Source organism: Bactrocera dorsalis, chromosome 2 (genome assembly GCF_023373825.1).
Source record: "Bactrocera dorsalis isolate Fly_Bdor chromosome 2, ASM2337382v1, whole genome shotgun sequence".
Taxonomy (NCBI): Eukaryota; Metazoa; Arthropoda; class Insecta; order Diptera; family Tephritidae; genus Bactrocera; species Bactrocera dorsalis.
In genome coordinates, this window is record NC_064304.1 from 24,114,492 (window position 1) to 24,139,692 (window position 25,201).

The 25,201-nt window shown below is 33.7% G+C and overlaps 1 protein-coding gene across 1 annotated transcript in view; it reads right to left on the reverse strand.

Annotated features, from left to right (window-relative positions):
* Positions 1-10,136: 10,136 nt before the first annotated feature.
* Positions 10,137-25,201, reverse strand: part of LOC105231024 (elongation of very long chain fatty acids protein AAEL008004) — a 16,683-nt gene continuing 1,618 nt past the window's right edge. The window contains exons 2-6 of the mRNA XM_011212106.4: positions 15,655-15,909; positions 15,160-15,350; positions 13,528-13,602; positions 13,126-13,425; positions 10,137-11,086 (exon numbers count right to left, since the gene is read on the reverse strand). Of these exons, the coding sequence (XP_011210408.2) occupies positions 10,787-11,086; positions 13,126-13,425; positions 13,528-13,602; positions 15,160-15,350; positions 15,655-15,715 (927 nt within the window). The 5' untranslated portion in view covers positions 15,716-15,909 and the 3' untranslated portion in view covers positions 10,137-10,786. The remainder of the gene's footprint in view (positions 11,087-13,125; positions 13,426-13,527; positions 13,603-15,159; positions 15,351-15,654; positions 15,910-25,201) is intronic.

Consider the following 25,201-nt stretch of genomic DNA (forward strand, 5'->3'; position numbering starts at 1 on the left):
TTTCGGCTTGGGCACACGTTTGCCACGATATTCAACCGATTGATCGTCTGTTTCCGGGTCGTCAGCATCGGTCTAAAACTCTACGCCAGTAATAATATGCTTCATGACAACCTGGTTATCAGCAAGCGTTTTCACAGACGTAAACGCGACACTGTTTTTCGAAAAAAATTAGTGATTTTGGTATCAAAAGTGCTTTAACTTTTCCTAGGCATAACGATACTAGTAATATCTCTGACTGTTAATCGTAGGTTTTCAAGCACTCATCCCTTTATTTTATTGATATGTTGAGCATCAGTTGATTTTGATGGCCGTCCTGAACGTGTTTCCATCTTTGAATAATTTAATGGAGCTTTTTAGTTGAATAATTTCACTTATTGTAAAAATCGCCGAATGACCTTTACATACTTCAGAAAGACAAGGGTATACTAAACGCTAATGAATATTATATTTGTTTCGATTTTTTAAATAAAACAATTATAGATTTTTATATACAAGATAAGTTAATTTTTACTATGAAAAAAGATATTTTAAGTACTTATAGTTTTTATGCAGCAGTATAACTGTAATTATTATTATGTTTTTTCAACATGTTTCTTTACAGGAATCCTTATTCAAATTGGTCATTTTTTAGGTACTTAGCAAATTGTTTGTATCCTTATGTGAAAACAGGCGAAATTATACTACAACAACGTCTACTTTCCATATACAACACTTTAAAGTACCATTCGAATATCTTTGGCTTACTTTTTATCGAACAAATCGAAGATTTCCTAAAACAATATGTCTTAGAGAAAAAAGTTCTCTTGATATACCCTGTGAAAAATGAGTACAATCAGGTGAATCCATCACCTAGCTCTCATATATCTAATATACAGATTTTCGAACTTTCGGTTGAATTTGATCGGGGTATTGACCAATATGTGAGATATATTAAAGAAATGATCAGAGCTTTCCTTTCTAATAACAATATTTTCTTTTGCTTAAAATGGATAAAATCGGCTCGGCTCTGTAGCACTTAATATAACGATTTTCAAATATCCGGTTCAATTTACACCATATATCGTGGTGTCAGAAACACTAAATTAAGTGTGAATTTACACAGCTTTGCAAAAAATATTTGAAATCGTTATGACAGTTGCAAAATTTTATACTATTTGCAATGATATTCGTTATTCAATCAGACTTTATGACGACTAAGTCGGTCATTGTTTCAGTTTTCTTCACAAGTTGCAAGGAAACATATTCTCGAATATACTTTAGTAATGTTAGAAGTTAATGTAATCATATCAGACGTCACCCCAGCCCATATATATCTTTGTAGTAGCTTCCGACTTTAAGCCGTTTGCGTTGTTGTGAAAATGTGTGATAACATAGTAGGCTTTGCACTGAATATGAATGAATTTGGTCTTCATATTCCTAATATTCTGATTTCCCATTCTATGGTTGACCTGGTGTTGATATACCCAATATGTTAAGTTTTCCTCTTCGTTTGAGTTAAATCATACATAAGGACATTAACTATTTATAATGTGTGCACATTTCTCAATTCAGATACATTTGCGAATGTACGAGTAAAAGGTGTTCTTTTAGCTGCAACTTTAGTTTTTTTTCGCTCCATCAAAATTAGAATGACATTAGACGCCTAAATGAATACTAAAAGTAAATGCTATGATGTAGTTCAAAGCAATACAAAATAGCGCTCATCGGAAACGGTTCGGCGATTTTGAAAGCGTAAGCAGAAGTCAAATGAACCACAGAAACCGGCTGTTTGGAAAGACCAAAAACCATTCAAAAAACTTTATTTGCGAGAAGCCTCATAACTCATGTATTTATAGAAGTCAGGGAACACAACACAACATTAATTAATTCTCTAATTTACTTATATTCGCTTTGAGCACAAATAAGCCACGCGTCCGCATGTCTGGTAACGCTTTGACAAATCTTTGTATCGGCACATATTCTTGCAAACATACATGTGTACGAACGTAAGTATCTACGCTTTCAGTTTAAGAAATAAAAAATAATCAAAGAAACATTTTTTGAAATATCGATGCTTTTTATTGTACTAAAACCATCATCCGGTTCAGCTCACTTTCAAAATTAATAATCTTTAACAAAAAACAATAACAACTAAAGAATTGAAAAAATATATAATAGTCATAATAGTCGCGAAAAATGCCACCAGAGTACGTATAGCTTACTCGTTTTCAAGGCAATTAAGTCACTCAGTTGCTTGGCGACTCAGTTGCATAACATCCTCGATATGCAAATCTGCGCAGCTTCTTATTTATTTTTAGTCGGAAGTGTTTCTTCAATGTGACCTAATCATTTGTTATCGTTTCGTGTTGAAAATTTTCCAAACAATATAAGCAACAGCTTCGAAACCAAGCACTGACATCGTTTTTGAATAGAAGATGAAGTGTATGGATAGAAAGAAGTTGCGTTTATAAGTAAGAAATAATATGTTTTGTGCACCAATGTTATAAAATAAGAATATCTGCAAATTTTAAATGCGCGAAATCTTTATGCAAAATTTTGTGTGGAATTTATGTTGAGGACGACTGCTTTTGGGGTGTCTGAAGCGACACCTGCAAAGGTTGGTCTCACGCACATATGTATGTATTTAAAATATATGGACGAGTGAGCAATGGTGTCATCGGAAAGTTAGAAATAATATTTGAGTTTTTTACTTATGGTCAAGATATTTCGTACTTTTTTTCTTTTTTATTGTACATCCATTTACTCAGTTTGCGACTGAATAATTCATTCAATACTTTTATGTTTCTTTAACTCTTTATATTTTCATACTGAACAAGTAAGGATTGAAGAAAGTTGGGTGTAACCGAGTTTTTCTTACTCTTACGGTTTAAATTATTTGGAATTACAATAGTACTACGAGGTTTGACAATTAAGTAATGAGACTGATTTTATTGCCGCTCTTGTGGTATGCCTGCGATCTTGAAATTCTCTTTTTCTTTTTCCAACATCCCTCCCCTCTCCATTGATATATGTACCATCGATCTAGCTTGTTTAGTTCGCCTGCTACGTCAAGTTGAGTGGACGTGTGTTTGTAATGCTCGTCACGAAAATGGAAAAACGCAATTAAGAGCAACGCGTCGCGATAAAATTTTGCGCCAGATTGGGCGAAACAGCTTCGGAAACGTATGCTAAATTGTAAGAGTGTATGGTGATAGTGCTCTTAGACCCGGAAACCAAACGCTAAAGCTTACAATGGTTGTCTTCGCGCGCCCCCCGCCCGAAGAAAGCTCACACGAGCAAGTCGAAGGTGATAACGATGATTATTGCCTTTTTTGATAGCCGTGGAATCGTCCACAAAGAATTCGTTCCACCGGGGTAAACTGTGAATCAAGTCTACTATTGCCAAGTACTCGAAAGATTGCGAAAACGAGTCAACAGGGTGGCCCAGACATCGCTCGTAACTGGATCCTTCATCACGACAACGCGCCGTGCCACACCGCCCTCAGCGTGTTCCAGTATTTGGCCTCTAAAGGGATCGCCGTGTTGCAACAGCCGCCTTACTCGCCCGACATTTCGCCCTGTGACTTTTTTGTTTCCTAAAACAAAATCGGTGGTCGAAGGATCCATTTTGAGTCGATTACGGACATCCAGGCGGCCGTGATGAGAGTACTCGCGGACACTTCAGTCGATGCGTTCCAGAAATGTTACGAAGCATGTCGCTGTAAAGCTGCCCAAGGGGACTACTTTGAAGGGGATGGCAGAGGCAGGATGTGGTATTTTTCTCCAGATTTGACATTCGCAAAGATTACTTTTCTTTAGGAGAAGAGTGATTACGCCTTTTGTCGGCGCTTTTGGTATCTTTTCTAAAGCATAGCATCTGAGGAGTAGATTCCTTACCTTTCTATTTTCGCTTTGACATTTCTTCAATGTATGCTGACAGCAATTGTTATGCAATCACACATTCAGGTATTAGATTATATTAAATAATTACAAAAATAATGTTGCAATATGTTAATTTTTCTATCGAGCCTCCTACACGTTATGTGACAAAGTGCTTACAATATCACCCTGTGTTAGAACTTTTACATAACGGGTGATTTTTTTGAGGTTAGGATTTTCATGCATTAGTATTTGACAGATCACGTGGGATTTCAGACATGGTGTCAAAGAGAAAGATGCTCAGTATGCTTTGACATTTCATCATGAATAGACTTACTAACGAGCAACGCTTGCAAATCATTGAATTTTATTACCAAAATCAGTGTTCGGTTCGAAATGTGTTTCGCGCGCGTGTTTTGTTCAGCGATGAGGCTCATTTCTGGTTGAATGGCTACGTAAATAAGCAAAATTGCCGCATTTGGGGTGAAGAGCAACCAGAAGCCGTTCAAGAACTGCCCATGCATCCCGAAAAATGCACTGTTTGGTGGTTTGTACGCTGGTGGAATCATTGGACCGTATTTTTTCAAAGATGCTGTTGGACGCAACGTTACGGTGAATGGCGATCGCTATCGTTCGATGCTAACAAACTTTTTGTTGCCAAAAATGGAAGAACTGAACTTGGTTGACATGTGGTTTTCAACAAGATGGCGCTAAATGCCACAAATCACGAGATACTATGTCCATTTTGAGGGAAAACATCGGACAACAATTCATCTCAAGAAATGGACCCGTAAGTTGGCCACCAAGATCATGCGATTTAACGCCTTTAGACTATTTTTTGTGGGGCTACGTCAAGTCTAAAGTCTACAGAAATAAGCCAGCAACTATTCCAGCTTTGGAAGACAACATTTCCGAAGAAATTCGGGCTATTCCGGCCGAAATGCTCGAAAAAGTTGCCCAAAATTGGACTTTCCGAATGGACCACCTAAGACGCAGCCGCGGTCAACATTTAAATGAAATTATCTTCAAAAAGTAAATGTCATGAACCAATCTAACGTTTCAAATAAAGAACCGATGAGATTTTGCAAATTTTATGCGTTTTTTTTTATAAAAAAGTTATCAAGCTCTTAAAAAATCACCCTTTACAATTTTCATAGCTAGAGCCCAAAAATATGCTGTAATATATGAAGATATATATATATATATATATTACAAGAATGAAATTACAAACAAACCTAGTAATTTTGAGTTATAATGCCATGTATTTCAAGATACTTGTATTTGGAGCATAGAATCACACCTCTACATACACTTACACACCTGTATTGCATATATAATCTATGCTTGTGTTTTTTATCAGCCGAGGTGGTGTTAGGTTAAAAACCCTCTTTGTCGCTTCGCATATTTAATATGTACAGTTGCGGTTAAAAGAATAGCACCACATTTTATTATACTGTTATGCAATAGCACTTAGATCTGGACTTCCTGAGGTCCAGTTTAATGCAGAAATCATGTTTTCGCCCATTCATCGTTTATGGTAGTTGACCGTGTGGTATGTTTATGGTCGTTTTCTTGCTGAAATAGGAAAGTAATACTCGTAGGAATATTTTCGTCGGAATATGGAACCATTACATTTCTAAGTACATACATATAATGGTGCTAAACCATATTACCCTCAATTTTTGACTATGCAGAGCAAAGTCATTTGCGCCAGCATCGGAACTGAGAAAAGAACTGAATTTAATGCAAAATATATACCGAGATATACCACAAAAACAATAAGGCACAGCGGCTTCAATATTGTGGTTTTCACGTGCTTTGCTTACTATGATATTGTTGCATATATACGTTGTTTTTTTAGCAAAACATGAAGCTGCCGAAAGGAAATGCCGGTAATTTGGACAATAGAGCAGGGTAATGATCCTAAGTTTACCACCAAAAAGCGTGAAATGGTTCAAGTATAATCGGGTAAGTTTGATGGTATGGCCTCCACCATCGCAAGACTTGAATTCAATAGAAAATCTTAGGGTCGATTTAAAGAGAGATGTACTCGTATTAATTGTCAGCCGCTATTGAGCGGACCATCTCGTTCTGAGGGAACTAGGATCTCTTCAACTGATGAAAATATTAAGAAAGTTAAAGATATTAAGCTTGAAAATCGTGAGGTGGAAAGAGATCTCGACATTCTCGTGAGTCCACTCGAATGATTTTGATGGATATTTTGGGAATGAAATGCCATTATTTTGACCGCAGCTGTATAAACTTATACACAATATTGTTTATATAAATTAATATTATATAATTTAATTGGGTAGTTCTTCTTGTGCTTATGCAAATTTGAACTTGTCTCAATTAATAACTATGCTGATACACCAGAAATGCATGAAATCACGTCAGTGGACCTCGCGGAAGAACTAGAAAAAAAATATCAAATGAGTTTTCAATATTTTATTTTTTTGCACGCTAGTCACAAAATCAAGTGCTAAAAGCGTTAAGTAGAATATTCAGATACACATATATATATCTATTCGCTACATACGTACATACAAATAAAATTATAAAATTTGAATATTTTTTCAACATTTGTTTTGCTTGTCTACGCGATTGCTTCCGATCGCAGTTGCGCTTTCATTGTTTTTGGTCAAGATCATGGCTAAATGGTTTTGTCTGACGGCTTACACGCGTATTCATTATATTATGCATGAGTGTGTGTCGATACATACATATGTCTGCCTGTATGTATGAATGTATGTATGCGGGTATCTTTTGTCGATCAGCCGTCGTTCATTCACTCGATTTAAGAGGCTTGACTTCTTTAGCTGATCAGTTGATAGCTGTGGTAATGTGCGCGGTACCGTTGATGGATTAGATTGTATGCATGTACATGTGTATATATTTATATACAATTCATTATGGTACTTTTTGTATGTTCTTACTCATGCGGAAATAGCTTCTTGTAGGATTGTTACGTTCCATTTTTATGTGTTTTATTTTTACCTAATTTTTAATGAATTTAAGAATTTTACAACACTTGTAAGTTTCTCATGCTTCTGGCATACATTTAGCGTAATAAGGAAATTCCCCGCTCACCAAAAAGTACCGCATTTATGTTTTGTCACGTCGTCTCTCGTGCAGCTCGTGGCAGTAAGATGTCCGAGATAAATTGTCGACAAGTGGCACATAATAAGTCGTGTTTCTGCATGAAAGCTTAATTGCAATTAACAATTAAATTGTACCTGTTCTTTTGTTTTGTGGGTGTGAAGTTTCAGCTACTGCCACATTTTTTAGAATATATTCCACGCCGCGGCAATCTTAGTGTTCTACGCAGCCTTAGGGGAGATGTGTCATAATGGTACTTGCTTTCGTACCATTACTTGTATAACACAGTTGTATGCTTTATTTATTCTTTATTTTATTCAATTTATCAAGATCATTCGTTTGTTGTCAAAAAATTCTTCCAAATAATTCTTTGATTATCTCAACTATAATCACAATTAATCAGTTGATGGCCATAACTATTTTATTTACATATGTATTCTCTCTTTTATATAGTGAACAATTGCCACTTAGATTTTTATTATGTTTCTTATTTTCCTTTGCCTTTTTGTCAAATTTATACCTTGTTTTGGTTCTTAGTTTCAAGGTTTTCCATGTCATTATATTTAATTGCTTAGTGATTGGTTTTGATAGACTTTATGTAGCTGATAAAGAGAGCTTTGTAAGACAAGAACAATTTATGATATGTCTATTTAACATTTTCACAGATGAATAGGTTATACTCGTATTATGTTTGCTGCTGAGTTCGCAATATCCAGAGGAAGACGTCGGAAACGCCATATAACGGGGTTTGTCGGTTTGGGTTTAGGGATGCTACAAATGTAGACCGATAGGGACAGCAATTGAGGCTCTTTTGACATTTCTTTTCAAAAAGGTTTGCCATTTCATCATGGAAAAATATTCGTTACAACGAGTCGAAATTATTGAAAGTTACTGACGAAATTTGGAGTCAGTGGCCTCAACTTTAAGAGCGCTGCGTTCAATTTATAGTCGTCATAATCGTCCTATTAGATCAACAACTGAGCGTCTAGTGGAAAAATTTGAATCCACAGGCACACTGCAATATATTCCCATGCCAATGATACAAAGAAATGTCCGTAGTGTCGAGAATATTGCTGCCGCTAGCGCATCAATTGAGGAAGACCAAAATCAATCTCTCACACGTCGTTCTGAAGCGTTGGGCATCTCTGTGATTTCGTTGTGGCTAATTTCAACTTAACAAGAGAATTAACGCAAGAACTTAAGCCACTTGACCACCAAAATCGTCGTATGTTCGTGAATTGGGCTGAGCAACAACTTTAAAATGATCCGGGTTCTCATCGAAAAATCATCTTCAGCGATGAGGCTCAAAGAGTATATGTGTTATTGGTCAGGCAGCAATCCACACTTACTCCCTGAGTCACCATTGTATTCCGAAAAAATTGCGCTTTGGTGCGGTTTAAGGGCCGACGGCGTCATTTGTTCGTACTTCTTCCGTGATGATCCAGACCGGCACGTTATTGTGAATGGGAATCGCTTCCGCTCAATGATAACCAAACATTTTTGGCCTGAAATGGATAATATGGGCTTGGACAATTTATGGTTCCAACAGTACGGCGCCACAATCCACACAGCGAATGTCATAATTAATTTATTGAAACTCAAGTTTGGCGAACGTGTTATCTCATGAAATGTTCCAGTCAATTCGCCGCCTCGGTCGTGCGATTTGACGCCGTTAGACTATTTCTTGGGGGGCTACATCAAGTCTATGGTTTATGCCAAGAAGCCAGCGTGAAATTGCAGCAGTATTGCCCGATTTATGCTTGAAAATCCATGATGGCCATGCAAAAGAAATCGAGTTCCGTATATAATGACATCGAAACTACTTTCGCAGGAAAATTTAATTGATGTTCCAAACCGTTTTTGTAGCGCTCTTATTGAAAACCCCGTTATGTATATATAAGTAGATATATAATTTTTTTAGAGCAGCCTACAAACTAAGAGTTTAGAGTTTAAAATTCATTAAAAAAAATTTTGATTTTTAAAAACCAAACTTTAACCGTTAATATCTTTTAAAGGGTTAATTTTACGAAAAAATTGGTAGAGATGTTTTTTGACACAATTTCCTACAAAATTCACAAAACGATATATTCTTTGAAGTAGTTAGAAACGAGATACATATAAAGGCGAAGGACTTTCCGGTTACAATTGGGATCTGACACTAAAATTTCCTACTTTACACTTGTCTTTCGACCAATTTTTCAGAGTGTGAACGAAGAAAAAACATTTACTTTCTTTCCTTTTATATAGAATATAAATATATTTTAAGACAGAGTGTATTTACACTTGTTTCACAGTTCCCGACATATTAAAAGCATGCCGACTAATTTGGAAAGAACCTTTACGTGATTTGTTCTGCTCTTCCGTAAGCCTACATATGGTACAAAGATGTTAATGTAAATACTGCTCGTTGGGTTCTTGTTGAAGATATTCACTGTAAGTCAGAGGCTAGTTAATGGCCAAGTAAGCGAAGAAGTAAGGGGGATTATCAGATTAATTTGTACCGATGTTGTGGTAGGTATTATTTTGAGAAAATCTCTTTCCATGAAGAGCTTGATCGTACAGTTTTTATGATAGCTATATGCAAAGTATAGTGGTCCGATATAGGTTGTTCCGACAAATAAGCTGTTTCTTGGGGAGAAAAGGACGTACGTAGGCAAAATTCCAAACGCGATATGCGGAGGATGAAACCATGTGTAGAAGTTCACGCAAGTGAGGAAAGTTCTCTGAGCGCCATTCAATAGAGAGTGACTAGATGAATGGTATTTTACATATGGCTCAAGCAGCTCTCGACTTCCGATCTTAGACTAAGTATCCTCTGCGTAGCCACAAAACATCCGTTTGAAGGCAAGCTAAGGTGAAAAGGTGAAACATCCCTCCCCAGGGTTGTACGCTGGGTTTAAGACTCTCCACGAAAAGCACCCCCAATGAAAAGAAGAAACAGCTCGTTGTTGTAAACTCGGCTATAACCGCGTAAGTGGTGTCTACGCCAATAAAGAAGAAAATATCTCGAAAAGGGACGCAAAGAAGAACATGACTAAATCGACTTAGCTCGTTATACTGAGCATTTGTGAGTATGTAAGTATACATACATATCTCTAAGAAAAACCATAGATTTCTTCTAAAAAATGCATCCATAAATATCCTCCCATCAACTACAATTAAATAAAAATGCAAACAAATATCGTTAAATACAAAATAATTTTATTTCCGCAGATGACTTAATAACGGTACATAAAACTAAAAACATACATACGCATAAAACTGATAATGATAATTACAAATTTCATACAATATTTTATAATATTTGTTTTGCCTTAACTTAAGGTACAAGCGCGATATTGACTTCCTATTTGCTGGAGAGAAGAAAATTCATTATGAATTTTCCTCAGCAAATTACTGGTATTGACGTACAAATTCCAACAAGACTTCCAAAAGACTCAGTTTGACTTAGAAATAATAATTTGTATAGTTATAATACACAAAAAATCTGTTACTTATTTTTTTCTGGATCCTTGTGGTGAATATGTACAAAAATCAATTAAAAATAACCGGCTTAAGTGACGCTTACATAACTACTAAGAACTAAGAGCTAAAACCCCCAACGCGATACATCAATACAAACATACACATAAACGTACTTACAGTTATAGAAACAGGCAATGACGAGCAAGAAATAGTAATTTGATTGCGCTTAAAAATAATACCACTTATACAACTGAGATAGAGATGTGGCTGACAGCCTGGCAGGAACGGCGTCGGCACAGCGGCCCGTTTGGTTTTCCTAAAAAGCTTTGAGGCTTCCAACTAACAACTTTAGCGCCATCGAAGTTTACAGATGCTTCTTGGCTTGTGCCGTGTTCGCGGTGATTTCCGGTGCACCGTTCAGATTCTTGGCGCTTACATCGTTATTGTTGTCGTTGGCAGCAGCTGCAGCTGCGGCGGCGCATTTGGCGCTTAGCGCATCTGCCTGTGCTTGCTGTTTCTTTTTGTATGATTTCTGGTAGAAATCGTTGAAGAGGTAGTAGAAGAAGATGGCGTTGGGCAGCGTGAAGCACACACTCCATCTGGGATAACCGCAATCGGTGTAAAGCAGCTGAGTTTGATGTATGAAGACCATGCAGAATTGAACCTATGGAAGGAGATGAGGAGTAGAAGGAGATTAAAACAAGGGAAAAGCTCGATTTGACTGCAGCTAAACTATAATGTGCTTTACAAGTACATTTGTTATAAGATTTTATCTTGACTTTGATCGGTCTGTTGAATAGCAGCTATATAATATAGTGGTATAATCAAAATAATTTGTGTGAAAATTAAATCCTTTCCTTTGGACAATACTTCATGCCAAATTTCATGAAGACATCTTGTCAAATACAAAAATTTTGTATGCAAAGTTCTGATCGGTTGTAGTTTGTATAGCACACAGTTTCTTGGAGAGAAAAGGATCCCGAATGTCAGAACGACATTTGAAAAATTAAGTGATTAGTTTGTGTATATGCAGACAGATAGTCTGACACGACAAAATCTACCTTGGCATTTAAATAAATATGTATGTATATTAGGGTGATTCAAAAAAAAAAATTTTTTGTTTTTTTTATTGGTACTCGGAAAAATTGGTTCCCAGACACCTCTAAGAAATCATCTCCAAATATGAGTTTTTAATTGTAACGGGAAGGTCCTCCGCCTAACGGTTTTCTATTTTTTCTTATTATCAGATAGAAAAATTTATATCTCGCTTCCAACTACTTGAAAAAAATCTTGTTAATTAGGTTTTGTAGGAAATTGAATGCTCTAAAATATGCTCTCTTATGATTTTTTCGTAAACCCAACCGTTTAAAAGATATTAACGGTTGAAATTTGTCTATTTTTGGAAAAATTCTTTATTTCTTATTAATTTTATAACTCAATGAAAAAAAATTATTATGAATGATGAAACACATAGTTTTGTAGGAAATTTACTGCTCTATAAAAATGGTCTACTATGATTTTTCGATTAAGTTAAGCGTTTACGAGATATTCATCGTCAAACATCAATGCATATTAGGGTGGATCAAAAACAAAATTTTTTTTTTCGTTTGGTTCTGTGAAAAATAGGTTCCTAGACACCTCTAAGAAATCCTCTCCAAAAACCTATTCATAATAATTTTTTTTCATTGAGTTATAAAATTAATAAGAAATAAATAATTTTTCCAAAAATAGTCAAATTTTAACCGTTAATATCCTTTAAACGGTTGGGTTTACGAAAAAATCATAAGAGACCATATATTAGAGCATTCAATTTCCTACAAAACCTAATTAACACGATATTTTTTCAAGTAGTTGGAAGCGAGATATAAATTTTTCTATCTGATAATAAGAAAAAATAGAAAACCGTTAGGCGGAGGACCTTCCCGTTACAATTAAAAACTCATATTTGGAGAGGATTTCTTAGAGGTGTCTAGGAACCCATTTTTCCGAGTACCAATAAAAAAAAACAAAAAATTTTTTTTTTGAATCACCCTAATGTATATATACTTTATTTGGTCCCTAACGTTTCTTTCTAAGTGTCACAAATTTCGTGACAAACTTTATGTAGCTGGTTCAGATTATAAGTATGGTATAAAACTGCAAAACAACGTATCACCAAAAAAAAAAATTGAAAATCGTTGTCAGATATAATAACCAATATATAACCATTTTATAACGGAAACTCTAATTTTGTTTCAATATGAGTGTGTGATAACCGATATATATAACCATATTATGACCAAAACTCAAATTTTGCTTCAATATTGGCTGTTTCTATTATATCGTTGTTGCTTCGCCTGTAAACTTATGAAAAGTGATGTTACGTTATTTTCCATTTTAAGTGACGGTATGGAAATGTTCGCGATTGAGTGCAAATTGGTTGCTAATAAGTGTTAATTTTGCCATTAGCAAACCGATAAGAAATATAGCGAATTTTATGAGGATGACTTTATAAATTTGCGTGGAATTAATAACTCAAAAATTAATTAATTTTCCATTTGTTGTTAACAGCTAGTGCTGAAAGTCAGCATCTTCACTTTCAATTACAAATACAACACAGCACAAAAGGGGTCACGAGACCGGTTCAATGTCAAATTATGTACCTGTCTATGGTCTATGCATACGGGCGTACAATTACTCATTAACAAAATAATCGTTACTCACCATTTGCAGTGTGGTAATATGTGATTTCCACCACAAATACTTTTGCATTTTTGGTCCAAATGCCGATAAGAAGTAGTAGGTGTACATAACGATGTGCACAAATGAGTTAATCCAACCGATGAAGGTGCCATGGCCGCCGGGATAATATTTGGTGGTGCCCCACGAGATCAATGGCATAACGGAGTGATGGTAGACATGCAGAAATGTGACTTGACGTTCATTTTTACGCAACACAAAGAAGACGGTATCCAATAATTCGGTGATTTTAGCCAGATAATAGACGTAGACGCCAAACGCTTCCTGTGCGGAAGATGAATAATAGAAGAAGTTGGATAATTTAAAAAAATTGTGCGTTAAGTGTGAAGCTGTTGTAGTTCAGCAGAGTGGTGATATTTAACTTACCCTCACCGCTCGTGGACTGTACGAGCGATCCACCGGCTGGCAACGCCAATTGTAATAACGCCATGCAACGCAACCCTACGTAAGGATAAGGTAATAAAATAATTACGATAGCTTTTTCGATGGATACATTTTAAAATTGATGCAGGTCCGAAATCAGAAACTATTACTAAGAGTATTAAACAAATTTCTAAACCTCGTTTTATGATTATATAACCCTAAAGTATTCACTATCCCTTGCCTAACTTTTTCTTGATTCGAAGTTCCAAAGACTACAAAATGACTTAAACAAGACTAAGATAGGAATAATCAATAAGAACCTTATATCATAATTCTGCAAAAATTACATTATATACAAAATGTTGTGTCTGTAAGTGCTTAGGAATGATGAAGGGCTCCCATAAATGGAAGTTCAAAACATTTTATGCTTAATAACCTTAAAGTTAACCTTAAAGTTTGGGACTACCCCAAGTTTTACAGCCACAGCCCTTAATATGTAAATAGAAAATAAAAAGAGACGTCGCTTCCTCTAAACATTATTATGCTGATAATCAATAAGTCGTCAGCTGACACATATTCTGTTTCCAACAAAGTGATTGACCCATTGACCGTACTGGTTTCAATATGTAAATGAAATGCTTGTCATGGTGAGCACGCCTAATTTAGAACTAGTCCAAAAACGTGTTTTCACATTTATATACTCTTTTGTAAATTCGGCAATTTTTATGATTACTCAAAGTCTGGTATTTATGGCGTTTCATTAATACCAATAATTGAAAAACTGGTATTTGTGTAATTTTTTTATTGTAAATAACGGTTATTGATGGTTTCAATTTGCTTTTACTCAAATAAAATTTACTGAAATGAATGCGTCTTAATGCTTTTCAAAATATTTACAAATGTATTTGATTGCAAGCAGATAACAGCTTTTTATAAAAAAATTATTTTTATTAAAAAAATATTCAAGTATTTATTTTACGCAGTTAGTATTTGTACTGAAAATTGTAGTCTTCTAAAATTATTAATTTCATTTAAAGATATATAAAGATATTCGCTCAATACTGTAAATCAATTTTTAGGCCTGAAAATGCTAAAAAATAAGAAAAGCCATAACAGGTTGAAACCGGTGGAAACGCAAGCTAAAATAACAAAAATTAAAGGAAATACTATTTACGGGTGATCAGCGATCGGAAAGATGAAGAAAATTTTTTGAAGTTAGTTAAAATAACATGCTGCAAAAGTATAGAAATTTTCAAATTTTTTTGCATTAACATCTTTTCCCATAACCTCAAAATATTTATATAATACAAAGGTTCCAATCGAAAATGCTTATAACAATTACATGTTCGCCTTAGTAATGCTTAATGCGGAAATTATGTCGTAAAAACGCCCATTGTAAAAGGTGTTTCGCACCAAATCTGTGAACTATAATAAACCAATAACTGGATAATGATCTTTGCTTTTCAAAGCTTGTGATCGAAACTTGTTTTCACACAATGTAAAAAACCTAAAACCGCCGCTACAATTTGCATTGCAATATATGTATTTGTAAATACAAATATTTTCGACTTTTAACAAATATAACAGAAATAAAGCGAAATCAATAAAATACTTTAAATATTTGGTCATACTTACCTCATAGAACATCCAAGCGCTAACCACTACTTGTAAGAAATTGTACACAATCAAAGTCTTTTCCAATTGGAATGGCTTGCGATCGCGCATGTAACGCGGCCCCCAAGAGAGCACAAAGTACAAATAAAGCGAAACAATAGAGAATATCGGCACCGGCGACTTAATTAGAAACCAATCATTTGTACGTTCATCTGTTGAGGAAGTAAAGTAAGTATTGTTGTTATTCGGCGTACTGTCAAAATATTTTATTGTTGCACAATTAATGATTGTGGAAGTGAATTGCCGTTAATGTGGATTATAAAATGAAACTATTTCCACTCAAAATGCGCATTAAATTCGATGAAGTGCTTGATAGTTTGTTGCTAAGCTGAAGTATTTATATTATTTATGTATATTTACATATTTTCAGATTGTTGTGAACAATTCACTTCATTCTCGTGTTTAATAGCGAAATAATTCTTCTATAATATCTTTATATTTATTTGTTTTATTTACCTGCCAATTCGGTGAATAGGAAACTCCATACGTCATTGTCGGTTGCGTTCATATCCGCCATTTTTTGCTCCTGCCTCTCTTGCTCAGCTTACGGATTGTTTATTAAAAAAATTATGACTTGCAATTCGTTTACGATTATCGAATTGTTCTGAATAAGCCCATGCGCCGCTTGTGCTGCCGTCGCTTCTTTGATTATGCCAGTTCAGTTGATTTTAATCAAAACTTCATCAAACCAAGCCAAACTCAATTGTGTATCTGAAAATGAAAATTGTGAAAATGGTTTAAAGTCGTTTTAGATATCATACGTTTTTTTCTCAACTAAAGTCATAACTACTTATTTCAAATAGTCGCTCAGTGTTTTAGATATCCAACCATATCAGAATCGCTGATAGCGGGCCACTATAGTATATGATATAAACTGATCAAAATCAAGTAATTGTATGGGTAACTCTTTTTTATAGATGAAGTATAAAATGTATGCTTTTTAATCAATTTGCTTAAAGTAATATACCGTCATTAAATTGAAGATAGTGAATCCCACTTTTTATACAGCTGCAACTGGCGTAAAGCTTTAGCTTAACTAAGAGAACATTCAGCACAATTTAATAGCTAAAAGGCATACATCATAATCTACCGCTTGTAAGTATAATAATATTAATCATAACATTATAAATAAGTACGAGTATATCAGAATGGCAAAGCGTACTTCGGTTGGAACCGCATACTAAACATTTTCACAAATTTTTAGAGTATAAATAGTCGACTGGGGTAAGGTTTATATTTTTGAAAGGGAAGTGCAATAAGTATTCAGATTTGGTCTATTATTTTCATTGTAGCTTCAGTTGGCTATTGTAAAAGTTATGGTAATTGGATGGTGCAGACTCACGATGTCAGTCAAGTAGTTTCTGAAATCTGTAATTTCCTGAATTTTCTTATAATTGTATGAACCTCTCTTCGTAGCTCTTTGTGTAAATCTATCTACAAAGTTATGTTTTCGAATTTCTCTCTATTATATATCACATAGTCATCTATTTGTTTCCTGGTTATGGTCAATTTCGTTTATTTCTTTTTCTGGGAACAAATAGACGAACTAAAATACAAATAATGCGAAATCGATTCGTCTCGTCATTCTGATCTTTTTGATATACCAAAAACTCGGTATTCATTTGACTTATTTTAAGGTGTTACAAATAACCGTTAGGTGAACCGTGCTATTGTATCCTCCTGCATGAAAATCGTTCAAAGGCAATTTTGCGACAAGCTATAATTAGCGTCTATTCACTACTTTTGATGAAAATGTATGAGTTGAGACATCTTTCAAAATCACAATGAAAGCGATTAACTTGTCATATATGGCACAATCAAAATATTAAACAACATAAATTTCAAATTACTTTCGGAACCCACATGCACATCTGGTGTGTCTCTCTCTGAAAGGCGCAGCACCATTGCTGGTCAGTCGGCATGTAATACCATATATAGTAGGTGAGCGTGAATACCTATACTAAGCAAACATGCGTAAATATAACAATTGAGTAAGTATGTAAGCTTTTGCGTGTTTGTTTGTATATAAGCCTTCTCTTATTAATTTTTTAAATCCAAAATTGCACAACAAACACTCGAAGTCAACAAGTTATACGCTTGCCGCTAAAATTTTTTATACCATTCAAAACATCATCTTCTGATAAACTCACAAATTGGCGTATTATATTTTTATATCCAAACTTAAGGAGATTCTAATGAAAAAAAGCTTTTAAATTAATTTTAATTTAAAAAAGCTTTTAATTTTTTTAAGTAAAATTACAGTCTCCTCCTAATTATAATTGAAATCTTTGACGTCGTTACACATAATTTTTACACCCTGAACAGGATATATTAGTCTGCCACGATGTTTGTAAAGCCTAAAAAGAAAATTCGGAGGCCCTATAAAGTATATATATATAAATGATTAGCATGACGAGTTGAGTCGGATTACCCCTATACGTCTGTATAAACGCGAACTAGTCCCTCTGCTTTTTACACACAACTTTTTGTCACCAAATAGCTGCTCATTTGTCGGAACCGCCGATAGCGGACCACTATAGCAGATAAATGTCATAGTATATGACCAATCGAACTCAAGTTCTGTATACAATTTTTTTTTAAGTGGGCGTCACGAAATCCGAAATAGATTATTATCTAGGGAATCGTCACAATTTTCGAGCCTATTGTTGGGATCGGATAACTATAGCATATAGCTACAAAAACTGCACCTGTGAAGGGTATTATAGCTTCGGTGCAGCCGAAGTGTTTTCATTCACTCGAGTTATACGAGCGCCCGTGGAGATTTACATTCACACATACTTTTATACAAATGTAAATGTCAATGTATTCATATGTGTTCATCATCTTTAGCGATTTATTTGCAATTGCATAAAAAGAAAATGTGTCAGAAATGAGAAATAATCAAAATCACGGTCAAAATGTTGGCCTACAGCTGGCTGAAATAGTTCAGCACTCACACTCCACGCCGAGGCAAAGGTGAATTTATTTGAGTGGTGCTTAACTTACAAAGCCGAATGGTGTAAACAAATGGCGGTATGAATGCATGTGTGTATATACCATATGTATGTATGTTGCAATGTGGACAAAAGAAAATAAAATAATAATAGTTTTGTATATTTGTCACTTCGTTGCAACTACACCTGTTCGGTTGCTTTTGCCCATTGTGTGCGATTTTTACTGTTATTATAAAATATTTGATGCTGCTACAGAGCGTATGCTCATGTATATATGTATGTACATTTGTATGTAAAGAAATGTGCGTAGAATTTTGTAATACACTTGTGCGGTAATACAATAATTTGTTATTATTATCATTATATTTAATTTATGGGTTGCATATTATTTACATTTTACAAATACTAAGTTTTAGTATGGGAATTTCGGCTTTTGTCCAGTTTCTTCATATTTTTGTGAAGTAAGCACCATAATGGTCTTCGGTATCATATATGGAAGCTGTCAACACCACTCTATACATTCTTACAAACGAAAAAAAAATTACATTTATTGGTTATTATGGTATATGGGGTAGACTCTCTAAATAAAGTTAAGAAACAAGCGGCATACTTATTACTGCAGAAAATAGATAATTATACTCTGCGAATCGGAGTGGTTAGACTCTGTTGACAATCAAAAGATTCGATTGAAAAAAAGCTTGACGGTTGCATAAGAAAATTATCATAAAAGGTCAATAGAAAAGTCCCCGCCCTGACACTTGGATAACACTACTAGAATTAAATCCATACGAGAATGAGATAGAATGCACTTTAAAGATGGCATATAGATATTCTGGGTATAAGAAAGCTCTGTGCAAAGTGGGAAGCTCACTTTTGACTAAAAGCAACGACGAGTTGTTAATTCGGAACACTGTTTCAAGCGTAATAAACTCGAGTTTTGGAGTTTATATGTGAAAATGGATGAAACATGTCTTCATCGTTTCACTTCGTAGACCAATCGGCAGTCATACGAGTGTATTGTACATTATCAACCCGCTCCAAAGCCAGAAAAAAGGCAACAGTCGTTTGGCAAGGTTTTCGCGTCTGTATTGTAGAATGCGCTTGGAATATTGTTTTTTACTATATTAAAAAAGAAGGACCATCAACAGTGACTATCAATTTGATGAACGAAATCGTCGCCTCATTTAATAAAAAGTGCGGTTTCACCAAGGGAATGCACCGTGTCACAAGTCAGTGAAAACGAAGGTCTTCGAATTGCTTACCCATCCACCGTATTCTCTAGATCTGGCACCCAGTGACTATTTTCTGTTCTCAGATCTCAAAAGAATGGTCGCTGAGAAGAAAAAGGTAATCGCTGAAACTGAGCGCGATTTCGAAGCAAATGACAAATCGTACTACAAAAGCTGGAGGTCGATACATTCAGTGTATCACTCTTGAAGACAAATACAGTTGAATACAAAAAAAACGAATCTTGCTATAATAAAAAAATGTGTTTTTTGGTAGGCCTGTGGATTTATTGTGGATAATTGATTGTTATTGGCAAAACTTCAAAATAAGCTCTTAAGTAAGTACAAGTTGAATTCAGAAATCTTAAAGTATAATATCGTAGAAATATTCACTGAGAACTCGAAGTAAATTTGGCAAATATTTTTTAGATTATTCGAAAATTAACAAAGAGATTTCGGGCGGTTTGAGACGTTTTTAGTTTTTACCGAAATTCTGCAAACGATTTCTTAATCAAAAAATCTTCATTCAGGCACTAGATTATCCTTAAGGGGTTATATACAGTTAGGATTTTGAAAAAATCGATTTTATTTTTTTTGCGTTTTCTTAATACATACATATCTGAGTATATACACACAAAATTTCACGTCGATCCGACGAATATTTTCGAAGTTATAGACACATTAGTGAAGGCGCGCCGACTACATGTAAAGTGCTTTCAAAACTTTAAACTCGTTTTTCTCGAAACAGTGTTTTCAAAGTCGGTGAGCAAGATTTCTTAGAAACGGCTGAACCGATCGGTCTGAAATTTTTACACAAGCTTTCTAACTATATTTTTTAGTAATTGATCGAAGGACTTTCCCATCCAATGAAAATTTCTTATTTTTATAAACAATTAAAGACCCGAATTTCGGTCAAAAATCGAACCTTTTGCTTTGAGTAGCCGCCAGTTTGTCAAACATTTTGTTTTTGCCAATTCCTTCGATCAATCACTAGATTATTTATTATGTTAATGAAATTTATTTAGTTTTTGTATTTTAGATGATCCAGTCCAGAGATATCGTGCTCATCGCAAGAGGCCTTTTTTTGCGGACCTCTGCAAAATTGGCAATATCAAGGTTCCCGATAATTGTTTTTGGCAATAAAAAATATGTGAATATAGTTTAAGATTGTCATAATAGACCTGCGATGTTTCAAATCAATAAACCAAATAGTTTGTTTAGAAAAAATTCTTGAAAAATGCCTTTTTTCGGCCTCCTAACTGTATATAACCCCTTAATAGAACTAATTCTTTTACATATGTGCGGTTGGTCTCAGATAAATTTTAAAGGTTTTGTGATGTGATGGTGACCGCAATGAGCTTCGGTGGGAACTGAAACAATTTAAACAGCCATTGCTTTTAACTTTTTTAAAATATTGTCTAAATTTCTGTCAAGTCAAGTCAAGGCGAAACCTTATTTAATGACGCTACTTTTTTGCATTTATAAAATAAAATAATATGTTCCTTTATAATTTGTTTATGTCACTAACCGTACGCAACCGCTCATATACAATACTTATTGCTTGATTTTTCCAGAAGCATGCTCTAGTTTACAGTGCAATTTACGTATCAGCGCATAAGTATTCGAATTGTGTGTGAAATTAATTAGCTTTCGTATATGTAAATCTAATACAGCAATTTAATTGAACTAGTGGCACATTTTAAATTAATTGGCATGCTAACTTAAACTGAATAAAAATAGGTCGATGAATAGATAATAGATAATTCACATACATATGTACTTATGTCCGAGAAAGTATGACTTTGTAAAAAATTAAGGTCCAAATATCATTTAAGTTCGACAACAATTTTTGGGAATGTCTAAAAAACTATGCGGAAATACTTTGTAATTACCAATGCAAATATTATTCATTAATGCAAATTGTTTCTAGAATATAATGACAACATACAACTTTTTGAAAGTGTCCCAAAAACAAAAGTTATCTTGGCTCACATTTAATATTACTCCTCTTTTGAAGCCAGCTATTAAGATATATATTTCTGCTACTGGAGTTGATAAAACCAAGAAGAAGAAGAAGAAGATTTGCTAATTCTAGTCATATTTAAGTAGTTTCTTACTAATAGCAATGGTGTTATTACTCAATCTATATTTTGCATACAATGACTAAGCTTTTACACCCTGCGACTGACGGAACCGCTAGCCTCAGACCTAAAAGTCATTGACTTCTTAGAGTGTAAATGAAATCTTCAAATTCAAATGACCACCAAATTTGAGGCTGTGTGAAAGAGACTTTAACAAATATTTGTTTGCCAAGTTTCGTGTTTGATTTGCTTAACACAAACTTTGAAATCGATTTAGACTTATGACAATGCTTGTTCATTACTTTTATTGCCTTTTAACACATTTTTAGCTCAAATTGCTTTGAAGCTCTGGTGAGAAGTAAGTGACCAACGCAATTGTTGGTATCAAATTTTCAAAAAAAAAAAACAAAATAATAATAAAAATAAAAAAAAACCCAATTTTTTTTCAAGCTTTTTTTATATATTTTAATCTATTTGATGTTAAAAACTCTCACCAAATATGAGCACTACTTCTCAACTCTAAGAGACCATCATTTTTATTTTAATTTCTCATTTTAATAATAGGGAAAAATTTTTTTTTTTATTGAATGAATTGAATTGAGTGTTTTGCCAAAAATTTATTTTCTTTATTACAAAAAATTAATATTCTTTAAGTTGACCTTTTGAGCTTTACTAAACTCTAAGGAAAAGCATGAGAAGTATGTATGCAGTTACAGCCATTTAAAAGCTACTTTGTTTCTATAAATTTTCCAAAAAAATATTATTTTTGAATCATCCTAATGTTCATATGTTTATATGGAAGACCTATGCAAATAAAGTATATATGCACATACACATATATATATATATAAGTAAATATATGTACGAGTTTACAGTCTTATTTTACTCGAGTTCGTTCATAAGTGACCCCCAATTTGGTTTTAATGACTTTGCTTCGACAAAAATACTTAAATAGTGTGGATGTATTGATGGCTTGTTTATTTAAGTATATCGATGAATAGGAAGTATCTATGACACAATTGCCAATTAGCACTTTCCATTGTCAATTGTTAGCAATTTTGAAGGAATATTCATTTGTGTATATATGTACAATGTATATATTTATATGAATATATTTTTATAATCTTAGCCGAATAATTTTCAAGTAGTTTCTTTAGTATTTTGTAGATTGTATAGTATTTAAATAGCTGTATTAAATATTTTGGTTTGTCATATATTGAGCTCTGAGCTCAATACTCCCAGTGACCAACTTAATGACACGAATGCCTGTAAATGAGTTTGAATACAAAATGGTATTCTTAGAAATTTATACTCTCAATTCATGATTTTTAGTTCAAAAATTTAGGCCTTAACTTTTGAGTTGTTTATCGATATTTCAGGAATATGGTAACGACAATTAAAAAATTATATATCGATACTTTTGGTTAGAAAATATAGAATACTTAATACATATTTGAAAAATATGTACTTAAAAAGTATGTATTTTTAATAAAACCGAAAAAATCACCCATGTGCTCCGTATGGGCAACCACTATGCTTAATCGATAGATTTTTTTATGATTCCAGGAGATGGAAACTTTGTGGTAGCATTTTTATTCAAACGTTTAATTTTTATACTTAATTACTCAATCACAAAATTATTTTATTTCACTCGTAGACACATTGCAGATTTACTAATTTGTCACTGAGACATTGAGTGTCAACACATTTCCACTTGGCTGCTCAGCTGTCAAATAAGTCTCAGTGATTTGATTACTGAATATTTTTAATGAGCTCGCTGGGCTTGGTTGCATGTTTATAGTAGTGACCTTGATAAAAGAGGGTGCTAAAGTTTTCATTTTCAAATTCTGCCAGGTCAAGCGGATATTTTAACTACATAAAACTCTTGAAAGAACATAATCTGAAGCGAATATTTTCTTAGGTGATGTCTTGAACGAAAAGAAGAAACGACTGGCGTGCTGTTATTAACTCGGCTATAATCGCGTAAGTGGTGTCTACGCCAGTAAAGAAGAAGATGTCTTGAACCCAACCCATATTATATTTATTCATTTTAAATTATGACTTTATATTTATGAATTTTTTGGCATAAATTTTATATTAATTTTGTTCTGAACCACGACTTCATTATATACGAAGTTATTTCCAATTTCTGCTTAAATTATTATTATTTTTTTTTTTTAATTATTATTTTAATTTTTTTTAATTAACAATTTCCATTATGTGCTCCTCGGAAATAGCAAATTACATAAGCTTTCATTAAAATTAAAAAGCATATGAGACGGTTCGCCTAAATATGTAGATATGTATATTTCTCAATTGAAGTCAGACAGGTGCATTCAGCATAATATTGCTACACACACACATATATATATATATATATATATGAATTTAAAGATGAAAACGAGTGTATATTTTCGTTAATAGTGAGTAACTATTATATAATCTGCAAAGCGTGTTATGCATATTTTCAAAAGATTAAATTCTAGTCAGAACTAGTCAACCGGGATTTCATGCCACGCAAGTGCAGCAGATTTTATTTATTTATTATGTGGCAAAAAGTGAAACAACAATATGTTTATAATATTGCATGATTCGTATGTAAATTAAGACGTATCTAAGTAGTTTAATAAATAAATATAACTAAATTAACCAGCTTCACGAACCCATACCGGTTAAGTTTCTGTGGAAGATCGTAAATAAAAGGATGTGAGTGCATAAATCTTTTAAGTTTTTAAAGAGAGTTTAAAATATTGAGTCTGCTTTGATATAATTGACATGAAAATATGTAAATTTACACAGTTTTCATTAAAAAGAGTTTGATCTCGTTAATATACATACATATAGTCAACTAAAATTCAAAACAATGTATCATAAAACAAACGAGTTTCTTATTGTTTACGATTCATTACATCATGAAGCATGAAAGCATCAGATATAACCAATATATAACCACTTTACAACCAAAACTCAAATTTTGTTTCAATATTTTTTCAATATGAGTGGTTTCTGTTATCCATTATTATGGTTTCCAAATTTATTCTCAAAATGTCACTTTTTGAGCCGAATTCTCGACATTTGCGGGAAATTTTGCTTTACTTTTTTAATTCCAAGAAAAATGCGGCTGAGGACCCGTCCACGCTTTGCTGAGGCTGACTCATACATAGGTGATACTATTACTCTACTACTACCATCTATATGATTTCTATTAGGTATTAAAAAAATATAGAATTTTTGTAAAGCAACTTGTGTTAGTTTACAAAAAAATGGATCATAAAGCATTTCGTGTGTTAATTAAGCATTGCTTTTTGAGGGAATAAGGGAAAACACTTTTGGACCGTTTTTATACAATAAAGCCTTAAATTTACAAAAAAAAAAACGGCGGAAGCAAAGTTGTAGACCTAATAGTATGATAGCTCTATAAATTGACTGAACTTTTAATCAAGATAAGATTTTCGTTATGGATTTTTTTCGTTATAAGAACATTAATTTCACTTGAAGGTTGTTTATAACAAACCAGGCAGCTAGGAAGAACAAGCAAAACGCCGTCTCTTGCAAGCAAACCGCTTACGTCCGGTTAAGCTTCAGAACTTATCTATAGTAGCTGGCAAAAATGCACATGTGAAGGGTATAATTTCGATGCAGTCAAAGTTTTTTTGTTTTCTTTTTTTATTTTTTACTTGCATTAACATTTTTTTATCTCCTATTTATTATTAAAAATTTGAAATTTTTTCCCCTGTGTATT